General features: G+C 40.7%; 1 protein-coding gene across 9 annotated transcripts in view; it reads left to right on the top strand.

Moving 5' to 3' along the window:
• Positions 1–25376, top strand: part of MAP7 (microtubule associated protein 7) — a 103655-nt gene that overhangs the window by 12520 nt on the left and 65759 nt on the right. Inside the window, exon 1 of one of the 9 annotated variants that reach the window (XM_052674725.1) lies at positions 18866–18976. The exons of 7 other annotated variants lie outside the window; for them this stretch is intronic. In XM_052674725.1, coding sequence (XP_052530685.1) covers positions 18961–18976 — 16 coding nt within the window. In that variant the 5' untranslated portion in view covers positions 18866–18960. Of the gene's footprint in view, positions 1–18865; positions 18977–25376 lie in introns of those variants that run through there. One more of the 9 variants, XM_052674735.1, reaches the window with a different exon arrangement.

The following is a 25376-nucleotide window of genomic DNA, read 5'->3' as shown; positions in this document are numbered from 1 at the left end:
GGGGCTGAAGATGGTGGGTGTTTTGTTCTGCAACGTAAATCACAAAGATGCAGCCAGGTAGATTAATTTTAAGCCATCCATGCTGTGTGAGCACCGTGGCCTCAGAATTGTTAAGTTCTGCCTCCACTCCTCCCTCCTTGGGTGGGGAGGGGGAGATGAAACCCTCTCAGATTGATTGTTTCTGCATTTGAAGAGCATAGAAAAGTGATACTCACATTTCTAGGTTAACGCATTTTCATTATTAATAACTGAAACAGCTATCTTACTGTCCTCACAGCAAATCAAGAGGAGATCTCAACTAACCTAACAGTCAAACTCTTCACCTGCCTGCTGATTTAAAACTGATGAAGGGAATGTGTTTCTAATTTGCCAAGTGACTATTGCTGCTAATACAAAGTCAGACAAACACACTTTAGTCTCTGAACAGTAACACTGATTCTTTTGTCATCTTGAAAACAAACAAGAGGAGGTCTTTTTCCAGTCTTTTGGTGCATGGCAGTGATGGCTGTGATTACCAGCGGGTTCTGATGCTGTTGCCTGGATTATAATGTTTTTGCATGCTGCTGTTTGAGCTATAAGCTCTGCTCATCCAGGAAGATGAGGGAGAGTTCTTAGTTTATTGCTTAGTCTTCGTGTTCTGCCTGTATTAGGGAAAGTCAAACACAAACTTTAAAAGACCTGAAAGAGAAGGAAGAATTTTGGTATCTTCAAAGGCGTTAAAGTGAAAGTCCTGAAAACTGAAATGGTAAACCTACAGAATGGGTACTGCATGGGGCATGGAAGTGCAATCTTATCCCATGCTGTGGAGTCTGTGCCTCAGACTTGATCCAGAATGGCAGCTTGGTCTCTGCTCTCCACCACACTTTAAAGCAGCAAAGCTGCCTGGGATGGAGGCTCTCCAGGTGCAGCCCCTTGATACTACTCAGCAGGGCGGCCTCAAGTTCATTCAGGGCGGAACAGTCAGCAGCTGTTAAAAGCTGGGGAGCTGCTTCACGGGAATCAGGTGTTGGAGGTTTTCATGGCAATTGGTGGCCTTATCCTGCCCATCTGTGTCTGAGGCAGTCAGGGGAAGGAGTGGTGGAGGAAGGAAAGGTACCAGTTCACATTACAGCATGTATTGCATGGAGGGGCAGGGCTGAGAAACCAGGACGATGTGCTCTGTGAGCCTGCACTTTTCAGTGAGTTTTGTTCATGTTTCTGTGCATTTCCTTCTTTTTGCAAGCCAGTGCCAGAAGATGAGGGTCCAAAAGTACCTGTTATTTTCATGGATACTTTTTAAAAACTTAGTTTTGTAGCCTAATTTTCAGCTGTTGAGGTTGCAGGTTGGTTTTTGGTTTTTTTTTTTTTGGGGGGGGGGGGAAGCTATTGCAAGGCTGTATCTTCATAAGGGTTCATTGTCTCTAGTCATAGATAGGGATCAAGAAACAATTCCTTTGTAATAAGGGAAAACAGATCCTAATGTGAAGTTAGTTTATCTGCAATAAAACAATGAGACTGTGCTGGAAGTCTGAGGGCAGTAGGGAATATGTCTGTAATAAAGCAAATCTGATTTGTTCATTCTCTGGCTTTCAGAGTGAAAGTCCCAGGTCTGAGGACATGGTGTGTGTTGTAACATAGTCTGTTTATCAGAGGTTGTGCTGGGATTACTGAGGTTATCTATGCTGGATAAGAATCATCTTACTTCTAGCTCAGCTCCTTAGGAAGGGGTTTCCACTGCTGATTCTGGACAACTGTAATATATTTTATCAGTAGCTTCTGTAAGAGAAGCTGACTGTAGTCTATTCACATGTTTGGGGAGCATATTCAACTTCCTGAGTATGTGGATTGCAGAAGTCCAAAAAAATGTACAGTGTTGGTAGTCTTTAAAGTTTAATAAGATATCTGATAAAAAGAATCCAGCTTCACTGTGCGTCCAAACTGAGGATAATCCAAATTAGTTAAAAGATTGAATTCTGCAAAATGTCTGTTATAAGTAAATTAGCTTATTTCAACCAGTGCATAAATGGTGACATAATATTCATCAGAGCTGTCTGCAAGCTAACATGGTCCAGTATTTGATTACTGTGCTTGCAGGAAAGATTGCTTGTTGAGGTTGCTGGAAGATCTGAGTTCAATTGAACTTAGACAACTCTCAGAAAAGTTTTATATAATGAAAGACAGCACTCATGGGAGGCTGATAGCAAACAGTTAAGTTTTTTCCTAAGTCATTGTTTCTTTAAAACTGCTGAGTTGGGAATTTAAATCCCAAGTGTGGAAAGATGCATGTAAAAGAAATGTAGTTCAGTGGTAATTTCTTATGTGAGAGTGAGAAACATGGAAAGTGATAGAGCTGCCAAACAATCCCCAAGTTCTCTGAGGTCTTGTAGCATTCTTTTTTTTTTTTCCCTTGCAAATATGTAATTTTTTTATTTTTTTTTTAATGAGGTTACTACAATATTATGCTATTAGCATGAGGTGGCATTACAATTGCCTGGGTGTCCTTGTGTTTGTGTTTTGCAGTGCAAAAGTAGGATAATAGCTAAGCACACATCTTATTAAGGAAATGTTGCAGTTTGATCCCCTGGAGTTTCAGTGACTGCAGTGTTGTCAGGAGTGTTAGTGCTCTTGCTGCTCTACAAGGTTGCTTAGAAACTGCTGCATCTGTTTTCTCCTTCAGACTTGCCATTGTATCCAGGTAGATAGAAATCTGGCTGTATTTCTAAGAGAAAAACCTTGCTTGCCATATTGAGCTGTAGAGAGCTCCGTGAGCAATCTTCTATATTGATGCTGTTAATCATGAGCAAGTGATGGTAGAACTCCACTCGTTGCTGGGCTCAGCAGAATCAGTGGGAGTAGAGCGTTTTTCTTGCACAAACTCACATGTGTACGTTCTTTGCTTACTCAGCTAACCACAGAGTACTTTTTGTGCTTTTTTTCCCTGCTTCTTTAAGTTTGGTCTGCGCTTTACAATCGGAGAACTTGTTTTTCTGGTATTTGAGAATTAAGAGTTCTGTGTGAAAGCATCTCAAAAGAGAGTTGTACTTTTATCAGAAGTCTCTTCGGAAGCAAATTGCTTTTTAAAGTTATGCTGGGAAATTTGGCGCAGTCTATCCAACCTCAGACCACAATGGTGGTGTGTCAAGAGAACAAATGCTATGATGACTGATGCAAATTGATGTATTTTAATGAACTGTGTTCATGTAGTGTGAAGATGCATTTTGTTAGGCACTGTTTTTGCATCTAAACACCACTTGGAACTCATATACACTTTACCTGCATTGCAGTGAAGCATGGGATGGATGTTAATGTCTTTGTGTCCAGTGTGTATAATGATGGGGGGGGAGGGAAGGGGGCTATGGGCTATGTTTCATCTGCATTCCTTTGCTTATTAAACATCAGAAGTGAAATTAGGGAGTATTCTAAAACTTAAGTTTGAATTTTCATGTTTCATTTCTTAAGGCTGAGTGTTTGTCTTGTTCAGAGGAGAGGAATGAAGTTTACTGAACTTTGCAGAAACATCCTGTCTCACTGGTTTGTAGGTTTGAGTGTGACAGCCATTGAATATCCACACTGTCCTAGACCCCATCTTTATCTGTATGTGTAGATATGACTGCTTAGTTGAACTCAGTATAGAAATTACTAGGAATAGCATGCAGATTGTTTAAATTATATTTTGCTAGCCGTTTCAGAGAAGAACTTGAATGCTAGCTTCTATTTCTGCTTTAAATTATTAACTCACAGCTAATGGATAGAATAAACAACATGCAGGTCACTGTACCTCCACCTGGATGCAAGTTTCTCCAGGAAGGAAGGGTTCATATCTCTATACCTGGAGGGGGGAAGTAGAGTATCTTCTAATTACTCCAAAGCTGTTGAAGCCTCGTTGTGTGATAATGCATGTTAGCCTCATAGCTGTGTCTCCAAAAGCAGGAAGTTGAATAATTGTGCCTCAAAGTACTTGTGAGTTTCTGCTGACCGTCCTAGGTTTGCTCTTTACCTTTGTAGAAACAACGTTCTCTTTTTCTTAGAGATTAGCCATGCTTTTGTAGTTTGGAGTTCATATCTGTAGTCTTCTAATCTGCAGAGCATATCTGTGCAGATGTCAGCAGGGAGAAAATGGGTATGGAGTCCAGAGTTCTGAGCAAATCCAGCACGAGTGTCTGAGACTGGTGGAAAGCACACTGTGGAAAGTAGCAGAGACTGCAGGTTATAGAAATCCTGCAGCTGGTGTATCCTTCACTTCAGCTGATGCTCTTCTTTTCTGGTACTACTGTCTGCACAGCTGGCTGCAGGGAAAGCAGGAGTATCTCATTAGAAGCCATAGATTTACAGTTTTTCCTCAGTCTCTGTAAATCATTTCCAGGAATGTCTTTTGGAGGCTAAATTTAAGATCAACTTAGAAAAGGAACTGAAGAGTTAATTTGCTGAGGAGCTGAGTTACTTGGAAACCTCAAGAATTCAGGAGAAATACTCAAGGTACTCGAAGTCCAATGAAGGAACTCATTGATGCACTTGTGGAGTTAATTTGAGATCTGAAGGTCAGATGACTGGCAACCAGTCTTTATTTTTTTTGTTTGGTACTGCTATAGCTTCAATCTCCTACTGTACCAACTGGTTGGTGTACTCCATCACATGGAGGCTGACTTTTACAATCTCTTTTCTTCTGGATCATCCTCTTACACCCAGAGCAGATGCAGGAAGAACTGTCTTCCTGCAGTCTACTGTAATAGGTTGTGATTGGCTGCTGACTTCTGTTTAGCATTGGAAAGCTGTAGAGCAAGACTGAGGCCCCTGCATTTCCCATTGCAGCTGGGAAAAATACTCCAGCTAGTGAAGTTTTGTCTCTGTGAGAGCCTTTCTGCAGCCCTGTGTCACAGCCACCTCCTATTGCATCTTATGTGGCACTAGAGATGTGCTCTTTCTCTGCTTGTCAGGAAAAAGGATTTTTCTGAAGTATCTGAGGATAGCAGATGATACAGAATGTGTAAAGGATAATTTGTATTGCCTTTGTGCTGAGAGAAGATGAGGAAAAGGAATGAGGAAGCAGAGTAACACAATTCAGAAATGTTATTTTTGGAAGTATGATTTAATTAAGGGGAGTATGATTGTGTGCTGATGTCTAGAGCTGAGACCATCTGATTTGTAAGAAGTCCAGTGAAGAGTCCTGTTTTCAACCAATTAAAAATCTCGTAACATCCTAAAATGTACTGTTAAGTTTGCTGGAATGCCAAGTTTTTCTTTGAGTTCCAAATAATTTTTAGCTTTGCTTTAAACTCCTGCACAAGCAAGTTGTATTAAGTAATGACTGACTAAACTTGATTCACGCTGTTCTTAGTGTACAAAGCTATCCTGTTTCTCAGTTCTGCTTCAGAAAGCTTTTCAGAAAGCTGTTTTGGAAATGCAGGTTTATCCAGTTACCCACCCTTGACATGAGAAATCATTCTTTTATGCAGCCAATTTTAGTGGTTTGGTTTTTTTTCTTTCCCTTTTTCAAAGTCAATTTCCTCATTGCCTGCATGCTGACTAATGCGCTAATGAATATTATATTACTAAACTTTGGATCATATGCCAAACTGAGAATTCACTGTGAATGAGTTCAAACATGTCTGAGCTGTTTTTGAGGGTGCACAGGTATGATGTCAGTGGAATTAGCACTTGTTTAACTTCTGAGTGCAGCAGTGACAGCATGATGGGAAACAAACTGCTTAACCTTCTTGCCTGCTGTTGCTTCTGTGCTGTAACTGCTGTTTCATTGGGAACTGTTGAGTGAGAATGCACACTGTATCCTAAACTGGCACTCCACACAAACTGTAGATGACAATACTTTAATGTTTAACGTGCTTTCCTTTTTGCTAGGAAAAAAAAAAAAAGGAATCAACAACAAAAAACAAACAATACCAGTTGATCTCATCATTCCCTGTGGCAGAGGAATAAGAAAGAGTAGTTTGTAAAAAGTGCTTCTGCAGCTGTCTATGTTCGTTACTGTGAAAGTAAAGCTCCTATTTCATAGAATCATAGAATCACCAAGATTGGAAAAGACCTCCAAGATCATCCAGTCCAACTGTCTACCTACTACTGATATTTCCTACTAAATCATGTCCCTCAGTATAACATCTTGTATGTTTGGTGTATGTTTGGTGTCCCTGCTAGGCAGGGGGGTTGGAACTACATGATCCTTGAGGTCCCTTCCAACCCGGGTGATTCTGTGATTCTGTGATCTTGTTTCTTGAACACCTCCACAGGTGACTCCACCATCTCCCTGGGCAGCCCATTCCAGTACCTGAGCAGTCTTTGGGAGAAATTTTTCTAAACATCAAACCTGAATCTCCCTGGCACAGCTTGAGACCATTCCCTCTAGTCCCATTGCTAGTTACATGGGAAAAGAGGCCAACCCCCACATCGCCACACCCTCCCTTCAGGTAGCTGCAGGGAGTAATAAGGTCTCTCCTGAATTTTCTCTTCTCCAGACTAAATAATCACACTTTCCTCAAGCTGCTCCCTCATAAGACTTGTGCTCCAGACCCTTCACCTGCTTTGTTGCCCTTCTCTGAACATGCTCCAGGGCCTCGATGTCTTTCTTGTATTGTGAGGCCCAAATCTGAACGCAGTGCTTGAGGTGCAGCCTTACCAGTGCTGAGTGCAGAGGGATGACCGCTTCCTGCTGGCAGCACTATTTCTGGTACAAGCCAAGATGCCATTGACGTTTTTGACCACCTGGGCATATTGGTGGCTTATGTTCATCCAAACATTGACCAATACACCCAGGTCTATTTCTTCCACAGTCTTCCAGCCACTCTGCCCCAAGTCTGTAGTGTTGCCAGGAGTAGTTGTGGCCAAAGTGCAGGACTCAACACTTAGTCCTGTTGAAGTTCATCCTGTTGGCTTCAGCACAGCTATCCAGCCTATCCTGATCCCTCTGTAGGGCCTTCCTTACCTCCAGGCAGATCAACATTTCCTCCGAACTTGGTGTTATCTGCAAACTTACCTAGAGTGCACTCAGTGCCCTCATCCAGGCCAGATACTAAACAGGACAGGTACAGACCCCTGGAAAACACCACTTGTGACTGGTCACCAGCTGGTTTTTACTCCATTCACTACTGTTCTCTAGGCCTGGCCACCCAGTCAGTGCTTTACCCAGCAGAGAGCCTACCTGCCCAGGCCACAGGCTTCCAGCTTCTCTGGGTGAGTACTTTGGGAGATGGTGTCAAAGGTTTTGCACACATCTAGGTAGATTATGTCAACAGCCCTTCCCTCATCCAGCAGGCAGGTCACTTGATTGTAGAAAGAGATCAGGTTAGTCAGCAGGATCTGCCCTTCATGAACCCGTGCTGGCTGGGCTTTATCCCCTGGTTTTCCTACATGTGCTGTGTGGTGTCACTTAAGATGATCTGCTCCATAACCTTTTTTGGCACTGAGGTCAGGCTGATTACTCTGTAGTTCCCCAGGTCCTCCTTATGACCCTTCTTGTAGATGGGAGTCACCTTGGCAAGCCTCCAGTCCTCTGGGGCTGTATGAATGGTGGAATGCAGCTTGGCAATCAGCACCCTCAGTTGGATCCTATCTGGCCCCCTGGACTTGTGACAGTCCAGGTGGAGTAGTAGGTCTCTAACTATCTCCACTTGAACTGTGAGCGGTTTATTCTGTTCCCCATCCCAGACTTCCAGGTCAAAGAGTACAGTACCTGAGGATAACTGATCTGACTTTTAAAGGCAGATGAAAAGATAGCATTGAGAACCTCAGCCTTTTCCTTATCATCAGTGGTCATGTTCCTTTCCCACTGCATCCAGTAAAGAATAGAGATTCTCTTTAAGCCCTCCTTTTTCTGTTAATATGTTTAGAAAAAGGTTTTTTTTATTTTCCTTTACTCAAAGGCCGAGTTGAGTTCAAGCTGGGCTTTTACCTTTCTTATTTTCTCCCTGCATATCCAAACAACTTCTTTGTACTCTCCTCGAGTTGCCTATCTCTTCTTCCACATGAGCTAGATTCTCTTTTTCTCCTGAAGTTTCAGGAAAAGTTCTCTGTTCATCCACACTGGTTGTCTTCTCCCCATCTTATTTTAGGGTACAGGGGGACTGCCTGCTCCAGTGCCTCTAAGACTTCCTTCTTGAGGAGCCTTCCTTCTTGAGGAGCCTTCCTGGACCCCTTTACCCTTCAGGACTGAATCCCATGGGACCCTCCCTATGAGTGTCCTGAGTAGTTTGAAGCCTGCCCTCTGGAAGTTCAAGGTAGCAGTTTTGTTGCCCCCCCCTCCTGACTTATAAAATTGAGAACTCTACCATTTTGTGGTGACTCTGCTCAAGGCAGCTCCCAACCTCCATATTTCTCACCAGTCCTTCTCTGTTTGTGAGTTTATTTCCATGGAAACTACTGCAGATACAAAGACTATAATAACACTATTTGATAAAGCAAATTCTCAGCTACAAAACACTTTTTTCCAGCAGTCGTCACCACTGGCTATGCATTTTCACCAGCGATGAACAAGAGCTTGCATGCCACACTTGTGAAAATCTGCACCAGAGATCACCGCTGCGCTCTGGTGTTCTCCCACCAAAGAACACACTGCCCATAGCCTCACTGTACTCACATCCGCTGTTTGGTCTCTGTAAACTTTCAGTAAGCATCAGTGAATGTCAGTGGGTGCCACTGTTTCCACATTGAGGAATTCAGTGACACAGCTTTGGCTCATACACCTTTCCATGTCAGATGCCATTCTGTCAGATTGCTCCTCTGCTGCCATCTGTTGCACAGCAACGACATGTCATGGAATATTCATAGGAAGGCTCAAACTCTACTGCCGTATCACCAACATCTGCCTCTGACATCATGAGCCAACAAAATAAAATAGGAGGCACTGCTTTCAGAGCAGCCCTTGTACTTTTTCCTACTGTGTTTAGTTGCAGTCTGAACTGCAAAGTAAGAGAGGAGTGGGTGAAGAAAAAGCAGATGGCAGCTGCCATCTGTAAACCAGAAAAGGACAGCGACAACCAGTTGCTGAGTGAGGTATTGGCAGTAGAATCAGGCTGCAGACCAAGCAGAACGTGCCTGATGTTATGCCTGGGTTATCAGCATTTCAGTATGTTCTTACACTGCCTCTTCTGAAATATTGCATGAAGTATTTATTTACTTTTTTGCTAGGCTTCTTATTTGCCAAGTTATTCTTGTTTAATTAACAAAACGTCTGCCAGTTTGTGTTCAGGGAGTTTTTGCGAGTACCAGTGTTGCCACGAGTTACCTGGATTGCTGCTCTAATCCACATGTCAGGTGCTGGCTGTCACTCAAGATTAGCTACAGAGTAGCTAGGCTTTCCACTGCGGTTTGTTTAACAGAAATGATGCAGTAGAATAGCTGAAGTTAGTTGGTAGAGTTACTGCATACTAATAAATGGGATGCTGTACAGAGTCAGCAGGATCCAGCAGCTGTCATTCAAAGTAAAACTTTTGATTTTTTTTCTTTTCCCCTGTATGCAAAACCTTCTGTAGCATGTATCCATGTGGAGGCCTCTTCACCTATTTTGAAACTTTTGTTCTTCACTGTTCTCTACCATTTTCCACCACAGAGCATCCAACCTGACTGCTCACTTGGGTACTGAAGTAGTGTGAAAGTACACTGAGGAAGGAGGCTGCTGTAATTGTGATATAGTTGCAGTGCAGATCCACATTCTTCACTTGAGGAAGGCATGTTTTTAGTTTTAAGACAACTGTCTTCTGAGGCTGGTTATTGGAAATCCAGGCGCTGGTTAACAGTCCTTCTGAGACCTGTGTTGCAATAACTGTCTTTTGTGCTTTTATACTTAAAAATTCTTGTGACAAATATCGCATCTAGTAAGATTTTACAGAAACAATCACTAATTCCCTCCCTGGGGAGGGGAAATTCATTTCTACAGAACACCCTGACAACAGTGATTACAGTGAGAGCTTTCCCATCTGACTTGAATATTTCAGGCTGAGTAAGGATTATTGAATATTACTCTGTGAAAAACAGCCAGTCAAGGAAGCTTTAATTTCTTTTGACTGAGTGGCAGTGCACTTACTGTACTCTAATTTCTCCCTTTCTTTTGACTCAACTTATTTGGTTGTCCTTTTGCTCTAATGTTATTTAATTTACAGAGCATGCTCCAAAAGTGCTTTGTATGGAGCATAACACAAATGTGACACAAAATATTCTTTTGCAAGATGAAAACAAAATGTTTTGCCTACAAACCTTTTGGGAAGACTTTTCTACTTGCCGGTATTAAAAGACATAGTGAAATCACCATAGGCAAAGCATAGATTTCCACTGTGCTAGGCACTCTTGGGTCATTACATGCAAAAATGCAATGGGATCTTGCTTTTCAATTTTATAACAGATACTCCTCCCAAATTGTATGTACTAAAGCTGTTTTCCAAATACCTTTGTTTTCAGCTGTTGTAAATTAGTGCAGGGCTGGATAATGTTTTATACTTTGCTTTTTAAGAGGAGAGGGAATAAAATGGGGGAAATGACTATCTTGGTGTCCTACATGCCTCCAAGATTAATTGGGGCTTTCTGCAGAAAGAGCTGTTAATTTGTGTTGGAAACAACTCACTGCTGAGTAAATGAAGTGTTGAGGCTGATGTCAATCAGCAGTGGGGCCCTTTCTGCTATTTACCTCATGCTGTGCTCTCTGTGACCTGCTTGGGTGAGAGCTACCATGGGCTGGAGCAGGCTCAAGCTGCTCAGGCACTGGTGCTGCAGAGTAGCTCTGTTTTAAAGGACATTTGGACATGATATGCCCTGGTGTCTTCCGGTGTGACATCTTAATATCATCTGAAAGAAATACACTTCCCAAAAGCAACGATTGCTCCTGAGCCAATGTTTCTAAGCCATTGTTTCTAGTCCTGGCTTCTGTGGTAAAGTAGAACACAGGACTGTGGGGTGGTGCTTAGGGTGAAAGCTGTCTTCTCTCTCCTCTTCTTTCCTTGGAATATCTTTCTCCTTGGATCTGCCTTTGTGCAGCTGGGGCACTACCCCTTTACCTGCATACATTGCAAGCTGTCATTGACAAACATTTAAGTACTTGAAATCTGATTATTAGAGGAAAAAAATAGATAAGCTTTGCTTTTCTTCCTTTCTTATTTTTTTGCCTCTCTAGATAAACAAAATTTAGATATTGGGGAAATGTGGGAATGTCTCTTTTATTTTTATTTTTTTCTTTTAAAGCTCTGCTGTCCCTAACAAATAGATATGTAGCGAGATTATTGAAGCCAAGTAGAGTGTTGGAGGAGGTTACAATCGGTAGATTTGATCACAAATGTAGCATAACAAAATATAAAGTGCGCATACCATGATTGTGGATTCAGTTCTTGCTCTGTTAAAAGTCAAGTACTTTCTTTCTAAGAGTCGGAAAAAAACCAAAACCCTTTACTGCTTGCAGTAGTTAACTCCACGTCTAGGTGAGCACTGGATTTTGTAGTGTTAATATCACAGTGGGTAAGACATCTTGTGGTATCTGCTGAAGCCCACTTATTAAAGGACTTGGACAGTTCAGTTTATGAGCACTTAAAATCTAGGCTCCTTTCCTCTAGTCCTTAAAGACATTTCTATAGGCCTTATTGGAATGGGAGTTGAAAATGAGTATTAAAATATTGTGAGCAAAAATGAGACTTAGTCACCTTGAAGACTTTATAGTATTGCTTGGAATAATTGTAAGTGAATAGCCTGATCTTCTGTGAGTTGCAAATGATTTGCTGTAATCCCATCCTTTCTGGGTGTGATTTATGGGTAGTGCAGAGTTTGTCATAAGGGATGCTAGATGTGAAGAATTTTAATTTTAAAATCCTTTTTGGCAAGAAGATGTAAGGTTAGTTTTGTGCAAAGCCACTAAAAAGGCTCAGCCAACTTTTTCCATGTGGTAGTTCTTTGAAGTAACAAATTAATCTCCTGTTCTCAGGCTTAGAGCACTTATGTTTTTTTCTCTTGGTAATGCACTGCAATTACTTATCGGCAGTTATTGCTCTCTGGCTTTGTTTACTGAACTTAATTTTCATGTAGATAATTAGCGGTCTAATTCTTGCTTGAAAAGAGGTGACCATACAGTATCCATTTCAAAGAATAAGAAAACTTCCAAGAACAGGTGTATTTGTAGTACCTGAATCTACCTTGAAGAAATTGGTGGAAAGTTCTCATCAGAATCAGATTCTAAGATTATCTTCTGAATTAATGAATTGGTCTGTATGTCCTGCTGTCACATTCAGTCATTTCTCAACCTAGTAAAACTTCAAAAATGTTACAATTTTGCATGGGAAGCAGTGATTCCATTTTTAAAAAAATCTTTTCTTGCAGAGTGTGAGGACTTACTGCTATCTTAGTATGCAAACTGCAGAAAGGGGATCTGAAGCAGGGCACTTACAAAATAGTTTGAATTCTCCCTCCCCCTAGCTGGGGTTGAGGTGTGCTGGCCAGACCGCAGACAATACTGCAAACAAGGGCTTTAGGCCTGAAGTACCCAGCCTGCTACTCAGCAGAGGGCAGGGCTCTGCAGGGTGAGTGACGTGCGTCTGCATCTGGCACAGGGAAGAAAGGCACTGCAAAGCAAAAATGTTATTTCTACTTGAATTGTTTGTTTGTGCTTCTGCAGGGTTTTGTGCTTCTTTCTCAAAATGGTCATTTTCCTAGGCTTACTAGAAGATTGCATCTGCAATCTTGAAGTAGCGTCTGTTTTCTTGCCATGTAGCTCGCCAGAGTTTCTTGTGCTTGAATTCCCAAAGATCAAAGCTGCATTTACAAAAAATGGAGAGGCACCGTACTGGACGAGGTCCATGTTCCTGAGGCCAGTTCTTATGCTACTGGCAGTAAATGTCTAGGTTGTTGGGCAGCACTGCTGTCAAGTTATTGCACTGCTGAAGCTGTGGTGGCCTGGCACTGGATTCAACTCTGCTGCATTAATTTTGTTGCCAACAATGGATCACAAGTCAGAGAGGGAAGTGTTAAAAATGATGGATTGTAAATTTCATCCAGTATATATAAAGCTAGCGCTTTCAAACACTGAAAGAATGCTGAACGCAGCTATACTGGTGCATTTGGCCCATGCCCTATTGGTATCACAAAAACCATAATACACTCAGTTCTTTAGCGTGTGGCTTCTAATGTCTTAATTATTAATAGTGATTTAGCCTCCAAAGTTATTGGCTTGCTTAGGAGGCTTTGAGGTGTTGCTTTCATTCTTATAGTGGTGCTTTGGGTCTGTGTGTGTGTGTGTGAAGTCCTTTTAACTTGTGCTAATGAGGCTGCTGTTTAAGGCCAGACTTTAACTGCAGTGTACTAACTGCCTGAAATAATGTCTTGGAGAGAAAAGAGGTGCCTCTCCTGTTGCTGAATTGAAGAATAATTAACTGTCACGTAGCTATTCAGGCTCTTTTCAAGATGCTAGTAATTGTTGTGTTTGATAGCATGGCTCTACATTCACTGATTTTTTTTTTTTAAATTCAGAGCTCTTTTCTCAGAGCTGCCAAACATACAACTTTGCTAAATGAAGTGATTGTTCCTTTTACAGCATTTTGACTCCAAGGAGGAAGGAGAACTTTTTAGAGAAAGATGCATGTGCACACAAGGTGTGGTTCCTGACCTTTCTCTCAGAAGACTTTTTGGGTTGCGTGTAGGTAGGGAGCTGCTTATAATGTGAGCTGATAGTGTTTCAAAAGGGTCTGTGATAGTGGATACTGCAGTGTAGTACACATGTAACATTTTATGACGCTACACTAAGAATTTATTTTGGAAAAGGTTTATATTTCCTAAGGAAAAGAGTCTACCTCCTGAACTGTTAGCTGAAGGTCTTATGTCTTTCTAGTAATAACACCAGTGAAACAAAATTTTAGCTGCTGGAGCCTGCAATTGTAGGACTTTTTGAAGATCTTCAGGGAGGGAGACTCTGCAACATCTTAAGCATCTGATGAATCTTCTCAAACTATGTGTGTCATTTGCAAGCCTTGTTCTTGGGTAATGACTTATGAGAAGTAGAAGAAAGATGTATTGTTCATCTTCCTGGAATAGGAACTGTGGAGTGCTTCTGTTATCCCTTCAGTTGCCAGCCAATTACTCTGCTGTTGTCCTCTTCAGCTATAGTTTGTCTTGCTCAGGTTGTTCTGTGACAGTTTTCCAGCTTGGAAAGTAATTAAAGTTTGGAAAAAGCAGAAGGGATCTTTGCATTGTTCTTTTTCGTCCTGTGTCATCACACTTGGCTCTTTTCAGAAAATACTCTTTGGGGTTATGGAGTGATTTAAGATAAGAGTCCTGATGCTGTGATTTAATTGAGCTCACTGGTGTTTTACATGCTAGCTTGCTACTAGTAGAATATCAGGACATCACTCTGTGCATGCAGTTTGTGGACCTGTGTGATGCAGAGAAGTAAGACTTCCTTAAATTTATCCAGAATAAATTCATATAGAGAGAAGAGATGCCCAGACTCCTTTAAAATTAATATCAACAAAAACCCTACTGTTTTTATTCTAGGGAATAGGATAAAAGGAGGACAGAATTCACACAGTGAGCCAAGATCAAAGCCAACAGTCAAAGCCAAAGTACAGTCAAGAAGACTTTACTTTCATTTATTCTCATCCCACAGTGAATATTGACTTCTGCAGAGTAAAAATTAGTTTATGTTCTTACTAGTAATACAGATGGCACTGGTGAGAAAAAAGAGACTGACTTGTTCAGATTCTCAGGAGTTGTTTTCTGTTGATACACTCAAGGACTTTGTGAGGATCTACAGTAGAAGCGTATGTCTGGTCAGTAGAGTTTCAGATCCTGCATATTTGGTTGCCCTTTGTTACTAGAAATAAAGAAATCAAAAATATGTATCCATTCATGTTTTGACATGTAAATAATGGAAAAAAATAATACTACATAAACCAGTAAATGTATGCTAGGTAACTGATGGACTAACTTGTTCTGGAGACGTTAAAGACATGAAGGAAATTGTGATACTTTTATTTTCAAAGTTAGTTTTACATGATTGTGCTGTAGCCCACAAATATGTGATCCAGACTTGAAGAATGGGGGACCAAGCTCCTAAATACTATGCCAAAATAATTCTATATCAGTGTCTTCTAATTAATGTTAGTAGACTGAAATGCAGAGAAAATACGGACAGATATAATTTTCCACATTTACAATGTTTTTAATATATTGCTGGAACGTTTTGTACTGCTTTAAAAGGAGATGGTGTGGAAGTCTTTATTAAGACCTGAAAAACATTGCTGTAATAGTGTATTTTTCTCTTAATATTTAAATTTAAGGCCGTATTCCTTAGACAATGTTCTATGTAATGAAAGCCCCAGCGAGGGTGAGGTAGTCCAGAGAATATAAACGATGATGAAATCTGCAAAACCAGTTTTGCTTCTGCTGTTCGACAGAACTGAGAGAGTTACACTCTTCTCTCAGGCAGCTTTAATGTCGTTAAGTGCCAACCTGCTTAAGCTATCCATCCTACAATAGGCCACAAAGTGTATGCTTGAATTTTTCAGTACTTCTCAGGCTTTCAGACATTTGCATCTTTCTTCCAGCCCGCTGTCTCTCTCTGTGTGAAAAAAGGGTTCTTGCTGAAGCAGCTTCTTTCTTTTGCATGTGTTATCCCCTAGGCACATGACAGCCATGTAAAAAATGCAGACCAACGGGCGCATCAGCTCCTGCCAGCCACGTGGATGATTTCCCTTTCCTTTTCTTCATGTCTATGTAGTTTTTTACGTACTGAACCTTCATAAAAGTAAATCTAGAAAGTTCAGCATTGAATTCTTCATAAAAGTAAGCCTAGAAAGTTCAGCATTGAATTAAAATGGTAGCTTGCCCACTAAAGAAATACAGTACTGACATCATACGGAGCCTTTCATAAGGATGAGATAAAAACTGATAATGTAAGTTAATGTTTACACTTTAAAGGTTGACCTTTAGCATGTAGGTGCCGAAGACTGTTAGGTGCTTTAAGAGACAGCAGATGTGTAGCAAGGCCTACCTGCAGGCATGCCAGTTAGGGGTGTGGGCTGTAGTTGGGGGTTGCTTTTCCTTTTCTCCTACTCACCTGGCTGAAGGTAAAGCCTTGTCTGTCCCTGTAGGGCAATCCTCTGCTAATCTGGGGAAATCCATTTTGTCTCAGTCAGTTGATACAGGCAACAATCCCCTTGCCCAGACCAAGCTCCTTTCCTCTAGGAGGTGATGCAGATGTAGCGTTAGGGCAGCCAGCCGCCATCCTCTGCTCATGCTGTCACAGAGCTGTGGCACCCATCCCTTTTGGCTTGAGGCCTTCTGATACTCAGTGGAGCCCTGGGATGGTGGTGAGCATAAACTGTGGATCAGCCTGATGTTTGACAAGGGACTGAGGGGTCTGTCTTGCATTCTGAGCCCTCTGAACACTTCCTACACAAGCCATGACTTGTTTAGCTCTTCTGGTTTCTTACCTGATTTAGAAAAAACAAAAGCTGTTAGCTTTTCCACATATCTGCAGAAAGAGAAAAATAGTAAGGAAGCACATTTAAAAATAATAATTGAGACACTAAATGAGGAAAACATCAATCAAAGCTTGGGACCATACTCCTGTAAAGCTGAATCTGTGTAATATTTAAAAAAAACAACCACCATTGTTTTTAGCTGGCTTTTTTGCAGAAACTCTGTTCTAACCTTTTTCCCGTTATGTTTTGTGCATTACACATGCATTTCAGCTCTGCATGGAAATGGCTTTCAGATGACTAACCTTTTTAACCTCAGCTAAGTCATGTTTATTAAAAATTAACTTCAAAGATGAATTTTCATCTTGCTCCCTCTTTTCAGCCCTGGCCCATTATGAAGGTTAGTGCCTAACCCTTTCTTGCAGCAGGGCTGCTTGATCTTCATAGCCTGGTTGTATCTAGGGCAGTCTGCAGCAGTTCTAGCACACTGTGTGGCTATTTTTGGCAGTGTAGCTTTTGTCTGACAGTGCTAGGGAAGGATGGCATATGCTCAGTACATACGTTTAAGGATGAGGTATGGTTTAAATAAAATATATATAAATACATATATAAATACATATCAGTATCAACAAAAAAAAAGAAAGAAAAAAAAGCACTCTATGTTCTGTTACAAAACAAACAAATTAATCTGCCTGACTGCATGAAATTTTTTCTTTTTTTTTACGTAACTGTGTGCTCAGTGGACTGTGCATTAGAGGGTGAATTAGCAAGTTAATTTACCCTATGTGTCTGTAAGAGAATAGCTTTTACATCCTCAGGCCTTGTGATCTTAACTGCAATGTGAATGTATCAGAATACACAAACACAGCTTTTTATTTTTAGAAGTACTGTAGCAAAAGCTTGGTTTAACCTGCTCTCTCCTTTTAATTCTGTTTTACAGTCACTAACAATTGATATATATATATATATTCTTTTTTTTTTTTATTTGGACGTGTTCCAAATGAGCTTGTGGTATTTTCTTTTAAATATTTTTGTTTGTTTTCCATCCTTTAATACAGTACCTCAAGGGGACTATTTGCAGAGCAAGTTAACCTGCTCATCACTGGGGCAAGGTTGTTTGAATTAATTACAATTAGTCTTCCACATTAATAATCAAAAATAATTGATGTTTACACTCTGTAATTTGAGTTGCAAACTCAAAGCAGAGCGTTTATCAGTCTGCCTCTCTAATATTCCATAAGCCCAAGATGCTTCAGGCTCAGAATTTCACAGGAAGGGCTGTACATCCTTATTTCTCATTTCTTTCATGAAGTAGCTGGGTCCCCCAGCCAGAACTTGGGCCCAGTTGTATCAGCTGTGCAGGGGCAGAAGGAGGATGCTTGCATCAGAGCAGCAGTAGTGTGAATAAATGAGGTGCTAAAGAGAGCTAAGAACAGAAACACTTCGAGGTAAAGGTCTGGAACCAAGCTGTTAGAGATGAGGTGGGGTTTGTGTGCTCCAGGGGCCATCATTGGCTGCAATTGGTTGGAATGCTCTGGCAAGGACCAGGCACAAAACCCCATTCTCCAGGCTTATTCGCCAGCTGTAGCCTCAAGGTTGGCTGAAGTGGCAGGACAGAGTCATAACTTCTGGGGTTTTGCTGAAGTCATATTCAAAACTGTTAGCTTTTAAAATATTTTTTCCCCTAGAATGAAGAAATATATCCATTATTTACAAGTTGCTAGTAACTGATTTGTTATAATATTGAGCAAAGCAACTGTGCTTGTTGAAAAAGCTCATTGGTTATCAAGACAGTAGAAGCATGTCAAAAATTAATTATGCTTACACTAGTACTAAATTACATAATGTTGTAATACTAAAATCTTATGTACATGTACAAAAATCCTTCACTCAAACAAGACTCCATCTCTGTCTATTTTCTCTATCTTGAAATACATCTTTTATTTTTTAGTGCTGCTGTGAAACAGTCTTTGCTCCAAAGACTGAAATTGCAAGGGCTATTTTAAATGACTGAAGGACCGTGCAGGGCGAACATGGAAGATCTGCTGTCCTACTTCCCTTGGAGGCAGGCTGGAACTGACTGCCCAAGGCCTCCCTGCAAGCTGGGTGCTTTGCAGTAGGAAGTGGGGCAGTGTGGTAGACAGCTGCCAGCACCAATAACCGGTGCCTTGAGCAGCTTAGCATAGGCTAAGCCCAAATCTATTGACGCAGAGTGCAGGGAAGGGCTCGGCAGACTTCTCCCCCTCCCTGTTCCTGTATATAATCTCATGATGCTGTGGATGTGACAAACTCCATTTTGGTTAGATGTTGGGCCAGAAACAGAGAGAGTGGGTCAAATTTGACCTCTGAAGTCTATTTTAATGGTATCTCTTTTTACACTTCCTGAAGCTGCACCTTTTCTTCATTGTCTCCTCCTTCTTCCTCCTGTCTTGCATAAATTCCTGAAGAAAATTTTCTTGAAGAAATTGCCTGAATTTCTTTAATGTAGGATGGGAGACCGAGTGAAGTTGTGCTTGTGAGGTGATATGGATCATGCTATGGACTCGCAGTAGATGTCTGCAGTGCAAATGAATGTACAATACTGAATATGATGGATGAAATAGGTAAGCGGCTCACGCTTTGTATTTCCAGAAATAATTTTTTTTAAATGGCTTCCTGACTAGAAACTGGAAAGCATTGTTACGTCTAGCCAGGGGATGTGTGTAGTCTTTTTCCCCATTTGCTTTTGTTTCCTGATTAACTGCAAAGAGCTTAACATGATGTGAGGGTTTGGGGAAGGGTAACCAGAGTACGCTGATCTTCTGACTTTGATTTTCTAGGATGTGTTTCCAAGTGGAAGACTTTATGCAGCTATTGATAACTGAGCAGCCAAGTTATTTTGGCATGTTTTGTCGCACAAAAAGGGCTCTGTTTTGTTGATATGTCAGTATTCTGTTTCAAAAGCATGAGAAATTTGAATGGGTTACCATCTTCCGATTTTCTGCATAATTCTTTACTGACTGTTTCGCTCTAAGTAGCCATACTATTTGTATGCAGTGTAGCTATATACTTGCTAACAACATCATTCAGTCGGTTTAATTAATTTTAACTTTGAATTTACAAGGCTAAAATGCGATGCTGAGGACGGCAATATGCCGAACAGGAAGGGACCTGCCCATCTGTAATGAAATCTTTTATATAAGCTAAGAACTGGTTGCGAAAACAGCTGCTACTTTTGGGTTTGGGATGTTGTGTTGTAGCAACTTCGGTGTGAGAATGTTTCCTTTTCTTCTGCTGCCCTAGGCAAGACAACTGGAGAAGGATGTTTTGCTGTGAGAAAGCTCTGTGTGAGGATGTATTCGCCAAGGGGAATTAACAGAGGTTTTTGTAACTCTTAATCTTTTTAGTTATTCAAGTTCGTACATGCAGAGCATGAAAGCAAGAGTATTGTGTTTTGTTTTTCCTATTATTTCTACTTAGTTTATTTTTTGGTGACTAAGCTAAACAACAACAAAAAAATTAAATAATAATAAAATTGCTGTTTTGGATGTGGATGCTTTTTTGCTTTCTCGTTTGGTTTTCCTGTTTTTCTCTTCAATGGTTGCCTGGTGCATTTACTCGGTAAGTTTACAGGCAGAGCTGTTCTGCTATGGCTGTGGGTTACGCCATCTAGCTGTCCTTTTTGTTTCCTGTCAGCTACCTTTGAATCATAGAAGTAATAAAAGAAAATGCGTTTGATTTTTTTTTTTTTTTTTTTTTTCCTTTTTATTTTGCTACAGAAAGTGCTACTTAACATACCTAAAATTAGCCTGACGTTTAATGCTGGCTTGGCGCTGTCATGTGTTCTCTGTGCAATGCCTGATCCTAATCCATATTTCCCTTTGTGGAGTTGACAGCTTGCAGTCCTTGCACAGAGATGTAGCTTTTCCCTTCCTTCTGTAACCCAGGTGACAGCAGCAGCAGTGATTTTTTTGTGTATGTGTGTTTGGTTTGTTTTTATGGGTTGGGTTGGGTTGATGGTTTGGTTTTTGTGGTTGGGTTTTTTTTTTTGTTGGTTTTTTTTTTTTTTGGTCCTTGGTGTCTGGCACATAGGGTCTGAAAGTTATGTGCAGGGGTGGAAGCTAGCCTATATCCTGGAAATGGAGGGGTCAGATTGCTGGGTGCTTGCACATCAGACGGTCCAATTCCAGATAGTGCAGCCCCAGAACATGTTGCATGAATGGTGATAATATTGTCATTCGACCTGATGTCTGCCACTGTCTTTAGTTTAAATTGTGGCTTCATATCAGGCTTATCTGGAAAGTGGATTGAGTGGAAAGCTCTTTAATAATCTTCAAATCAAGTTATGATATTGAATTATGTCTTTTATATATATATTTATTATTGATGCATTTGATTAAGTGAAACTTAGCATTCCTGGAAATAAAGAAGTGCTGGCATTGATAACTCATTATTGTACATACACACTTGGCTCCAGTGATTGCAAGAATCTCTCCTCTTTTTATTCCTGAGCGTAATTTGCAGACTCTTCCTCATGGAAGTTGTGGATTTAGGCAGAAACACAGAGGAATGCTGGGCTGTGGAAGAATTGGGAGGTGAATGAACTGTGGAAATAAGCTGAGACCATCCATTGTACCTCAATTCCTGACAAAAGTGGGATGTTCAGATGTGAAAAGCTGGTGTTTAATATGTTGTATCACTGATATCTTTGGAAAATGAGTTTGTCTGAGCTACTAACACTGCTGAAAAAGCAGTGGAATTCTGCAGCAACAAGATAATGGTGCAAAGTACGAAATGTAAGTCTGAAGTTATAAGAAAGAATTGTTAAAGAATGCAGAGATAGCATTTTGTTATAAGGCTTTGATGAAAGAATTGATAAAAAATAAAGCAAGCCTCTAGGCTGCTAGAACTCATGTAGATATAATTCCGTTAGTTGGTTATTTTTCAAAATAAACTGGAACATAATCATCAAATTACCAAATTAAACAGGAAATTCTGGGGAGGTAGGGACTACTTGTAAGCCATGCTATAAAAACGGAACTGCTACAGTTTTCAAAATGCATATACAGTGACAAAAATTTGTTAGAAGGAAGTAAAAACAGAGGACAAGGTTGTGCAAAATGGTGCAAGAAGGTAGGGAGAAAAAAAGACACAAAACCATGGAGTAGCTTTTGCATAGGAGATACAGTCATGGGCACATTTCTGTGAGTTTCTCCTCCTTCCCTCCTTTCATCCCCTTGCAAAGTTGCAAAACACATCTGTATAAAGAGGGGCAGCTGAAGGTGCTGCTCATTAAATAGTAGGTTTGGCTCTTTATTACTCCTTTCCAAAATGAGGAACTTTGTAGTGAAAGATAGCTTTATTTGTACCATTCTTGGGTGAGGTTAGGGCAGTGTGAATTGTTATGATAAGAGGCCCATCCTGCATCCCAAACAGCAGAACAAGTTACTGGATCAAATGTGAACAATAAAGCTGCTTCTGTCTGTCTTTCCTACAAAAAGGTGTACAGATTTCTTGGCCAAAAAGCAAAGTAAATTAAATAAAGTAAAAACCTGTAGATAAGAATATGGATCAAGTAGTTACAGAACTGTCGTTTTTTCTGTCTATAGAGATAGAAGAACCTTTTTTCTCAAGTATGCAGAGCAGGTTCCAGTGTATACAGAAAAAGCAGATGTTTCAATACTTGTAGAAAAGGAACCAAAATTAGTCCTCCTATGTGTCATTTTGTTGGTGTTGTAGTTTCTTGGTTTCTTTTTCTTCACTAAACAACAGAAGATTAGAGATACTCATGTTGCCCAGAAGCAGAGCATCTTAGGAAAAAGATGTTCATCTCATTCAGGTGAATGATTATGTGGCTTGTTCTTTGGAAGTGTGCAGCAACTGCATGCAGCAAAAAGAGATTTCTAGATTTGGTAACAAATGTTCTCCAGAAAACTTCAACATTAAGTTTCCCAAGGGAGTTGTGGGTAAAACAGTAATGAAACTCCAGTCATTTAGATTGTACTATTTTGGAAATTACAATCATATTCTTAAAGGAAAGCCTGAGGATAGCTGAGACTTAATTAGTGACTATATATGCTTGCTTTAGTCAAGGAAAACAAAGAAGTTGTTTATAAATGACTGCTACTTGTATGTATGATCTAGTTTTAGAATATTATGTTTTGAGGTTTTTAAGATATCATAGGGCATTGATAGGAACAGCAGATTTATAGGGTCATGTAGCTTTGACTTGCAAGCTTAGGTGGTATTTTTAACACAAGGTAGCTGGAAAAGCATTTAAAACCACTGTCTGCTATTTTTGACATGTCTAGCACTTTAAAAAAATCCATATAATCCTCTTGAAACAGATGGCTACAGTGAGTTAAAATCCCATGCTGTGATTTGGGCTTTTACCTGATGTTGAAACCAATGTCATGACACAGGGATGCATCACTGACTTTGGAGGTGAAAACCTGTTTCAGACTTGTACTTAAAAAAAAGGTTGCAAAAGCACAAAGCACAGTGGCTTGTGCAACAGTTTGCTTTCCTGAGCTTAAAAAAAGCCTGCAGCGTTTACCAGTGGGAACTGTGGAGTCCCTCTGGATTTAGTCTGTTATTTTTATTTCTCGTAGTTTGTGCAATCAATATCTGGGCTACACTGGAATATGGAAATCAGTGTTAACTGGCTGCTTCTAAACTTCTATAATGCGAGTGAGAAATAACAAGAAGCGGAAGTCTTTCTTTAACTTCAAATCCCGTAATCGCTTGAGCTGCCCAAGTGAATGCAGGATTCGACCTGAAGTTTTTGGTTTAAGTAAGTGTAAGGAAGGACAACTCAGGCTGATTTTTTTGGGACAGGGCTGAGATGAGGAGGGAGGTGTTGGCAGTGGTTTCACACAGAACTAAAGCATGCTTAAGACAAAAAGTCCAGCTGTCCTTCAGCTATCCAGAGGGCCACCATAGTGTTTCTAGAGATGGTGACAAAGCGTTGGTGTTCTTGTCCAGATAACTGGAAATAATTTAATATGGTTGGTGATTAATAACGAAAAGGCATACTAGTTCAGTGCTCTTGTTTCCTGCATTTCTTTAGTGGTGAAAGGAGGCAAACGAATGGGACGCTGAAGTGTTGACACACACTTTGCTCTTTATGGTTCAGTTGTTCGGTAGCTCAAATTTATCCCAGGTGGATTCTGACAGTTAACCAGAGAGTAATCTGACCCTTCTAAATGCAAACGTAGCTGCTTTCCCCATCCTAACATGCAATGCATTTGAATTTCACAAATATAACAACCTGTTCTGACTCTTCTACCATCTATTTATAAAATATAAACATTTCAGAGGAACCTGTTCTGTCCAGCAGTCCCAGCAGGGCTCAGACCAGGCAGCCTCGCTGGCTCCCACACCCTCCTGATCTCTGCCACCCGCTGGGATGCCCACTGCTTGCTCCTACCTTCTTGCCCTGTTTTCATGCAAACTGCAGCACTCAAGGAGCTTCAAGTTATATGGGTGATGACAGGTAGAGAAATTTCAAGTAATTTGGTGGCAGGTGAAGAAAGAACCTAAATGCAGGATGGTAAATCTTTTTTTTTTTGGGGAGGGGGACATAAAATTTTAACACAGTGCATGCATTCCAAACTTTCTTATACTTCCCTTGTTAGCATCACACAGTGAATATCCTCCCTAGCAAGTGAAGGACATAACATATGCTGAAATATGGGAGTTCTGCAGGAGATGTCAGTTTCTTTGTGGAAAGCAGAAGAAACTAATAGTTCCCAATATCTAAGGCTCTTACAGCAAAGCCTGCTTTAGTTTTCTTAAGTTTATTGTTCTAATACCTGCAAATAGCACTTGGGAAAGACAGCAAGCATATATGTAACTAGCTTGTTGATGACACAGTAAACTTTGTTGTCTTGATGAGACCTATGTGATGGTATGTCTAGGTATGCTGGGAATGTTTCTGCTTTCTGGTTAAAACTTAGGATAACTCTGGGCAATTCATGTGAGGGCACATATGAGGTGTGAGCAGATCTTGAGGATGCACTGATTTGGGAAGCTGAATCTCTCTGGACTTCAGTGACAGGTTGTTGTTAGGCACGTTGGCACATGCTAGATTTAATCTCAAAAAAACTGGTGATGTGACACAATGTTTTTCATTCCACACTTTGCTCATTTTACCAAGAGAGAGCACTGCAGTTTGATGACCTTCCCCTTTCTCCATTTTGTAATGCAGTTTCAGCTGGTGGATACATCAGGCTGCAAAGCAAGCACAGAGTGCATTCAGAGGACAGATTTGGAGTAGTCAATTATTACCTTTATCTAATTAATCATACATCTTTCCTTCAGCCACACCAAATACAAATACAGCTGTTGAATCTACAGACTCAATAGTCTGACTGCATCCATGAAGAATGGTATGAATAATACTGCAGCAGGCTTCAAAATGATACACCTGAACATGACCTGTAAACAAGGGTGATGCTCCAGGTCATCACTTTCTGCAGCTTTCATGCAGTTGCCAAGAGAGACCTGGTCCCATGGAGCTTTGCAGCCAGTCATTGAGCCCTTTGCTTAATGAAGGTGTGCCTCGGGGACCCCGGGGCTTGTGAACTTGCACACACGAATATGACCTTGTTCAGTTTGTCAGCGAGGAGTGGATGGTGTGCCTATGACTTGTGAAGCTGTTCATCTGTCCTGAAAATAAACATGTCATGTATTTTGTCAAGCCATAACATACATGCATTTTCAGTAATGGAAGAATCTGCAAAATAACACAAGGCAGAGAAGAGGTGGTTATGTTTATCATGATATTTCCTCACTGCTCCAACCTTGCAGCTTGCTGACACAGTGGCCACAGGAGCTTTGAGAGGCTCCGTGGTGTAGAGGGTATTTCAGCATCAACTCCTGCCCTCTTTTTTGTTGTTCCTGTCTCCAGGCATATAGAAGAATGTGGAAGAGGTAAGGAAAGGAAATAGCAGTGGGAGATCTAAACCTCACTTTTCCCCTTCTGAGCTCTGCTTTAGCTTGCTTTTTGCATAGCAATGCTCT

Source organism: Tympanuchus pallidicinctus, unplaced genomic scaffold (genome assembly GCF_026119805.1).
Source record: "Tympanuchus pallidicinctus isolate F22 unplaced genomic scaffold, pur_lepc_1.0 scaffold1, whole genome shotgun sequence".
Taxonomy (NCBI): Eukaryota; Metazoa; Chordata; class Aves; order Galliformes; family Phasianidae; genus Tympanuchus; species Tympanuchus pallidicinctus.
This window is presented reverse-complemented; position numbering and strand designations above follow the sequence as displayed.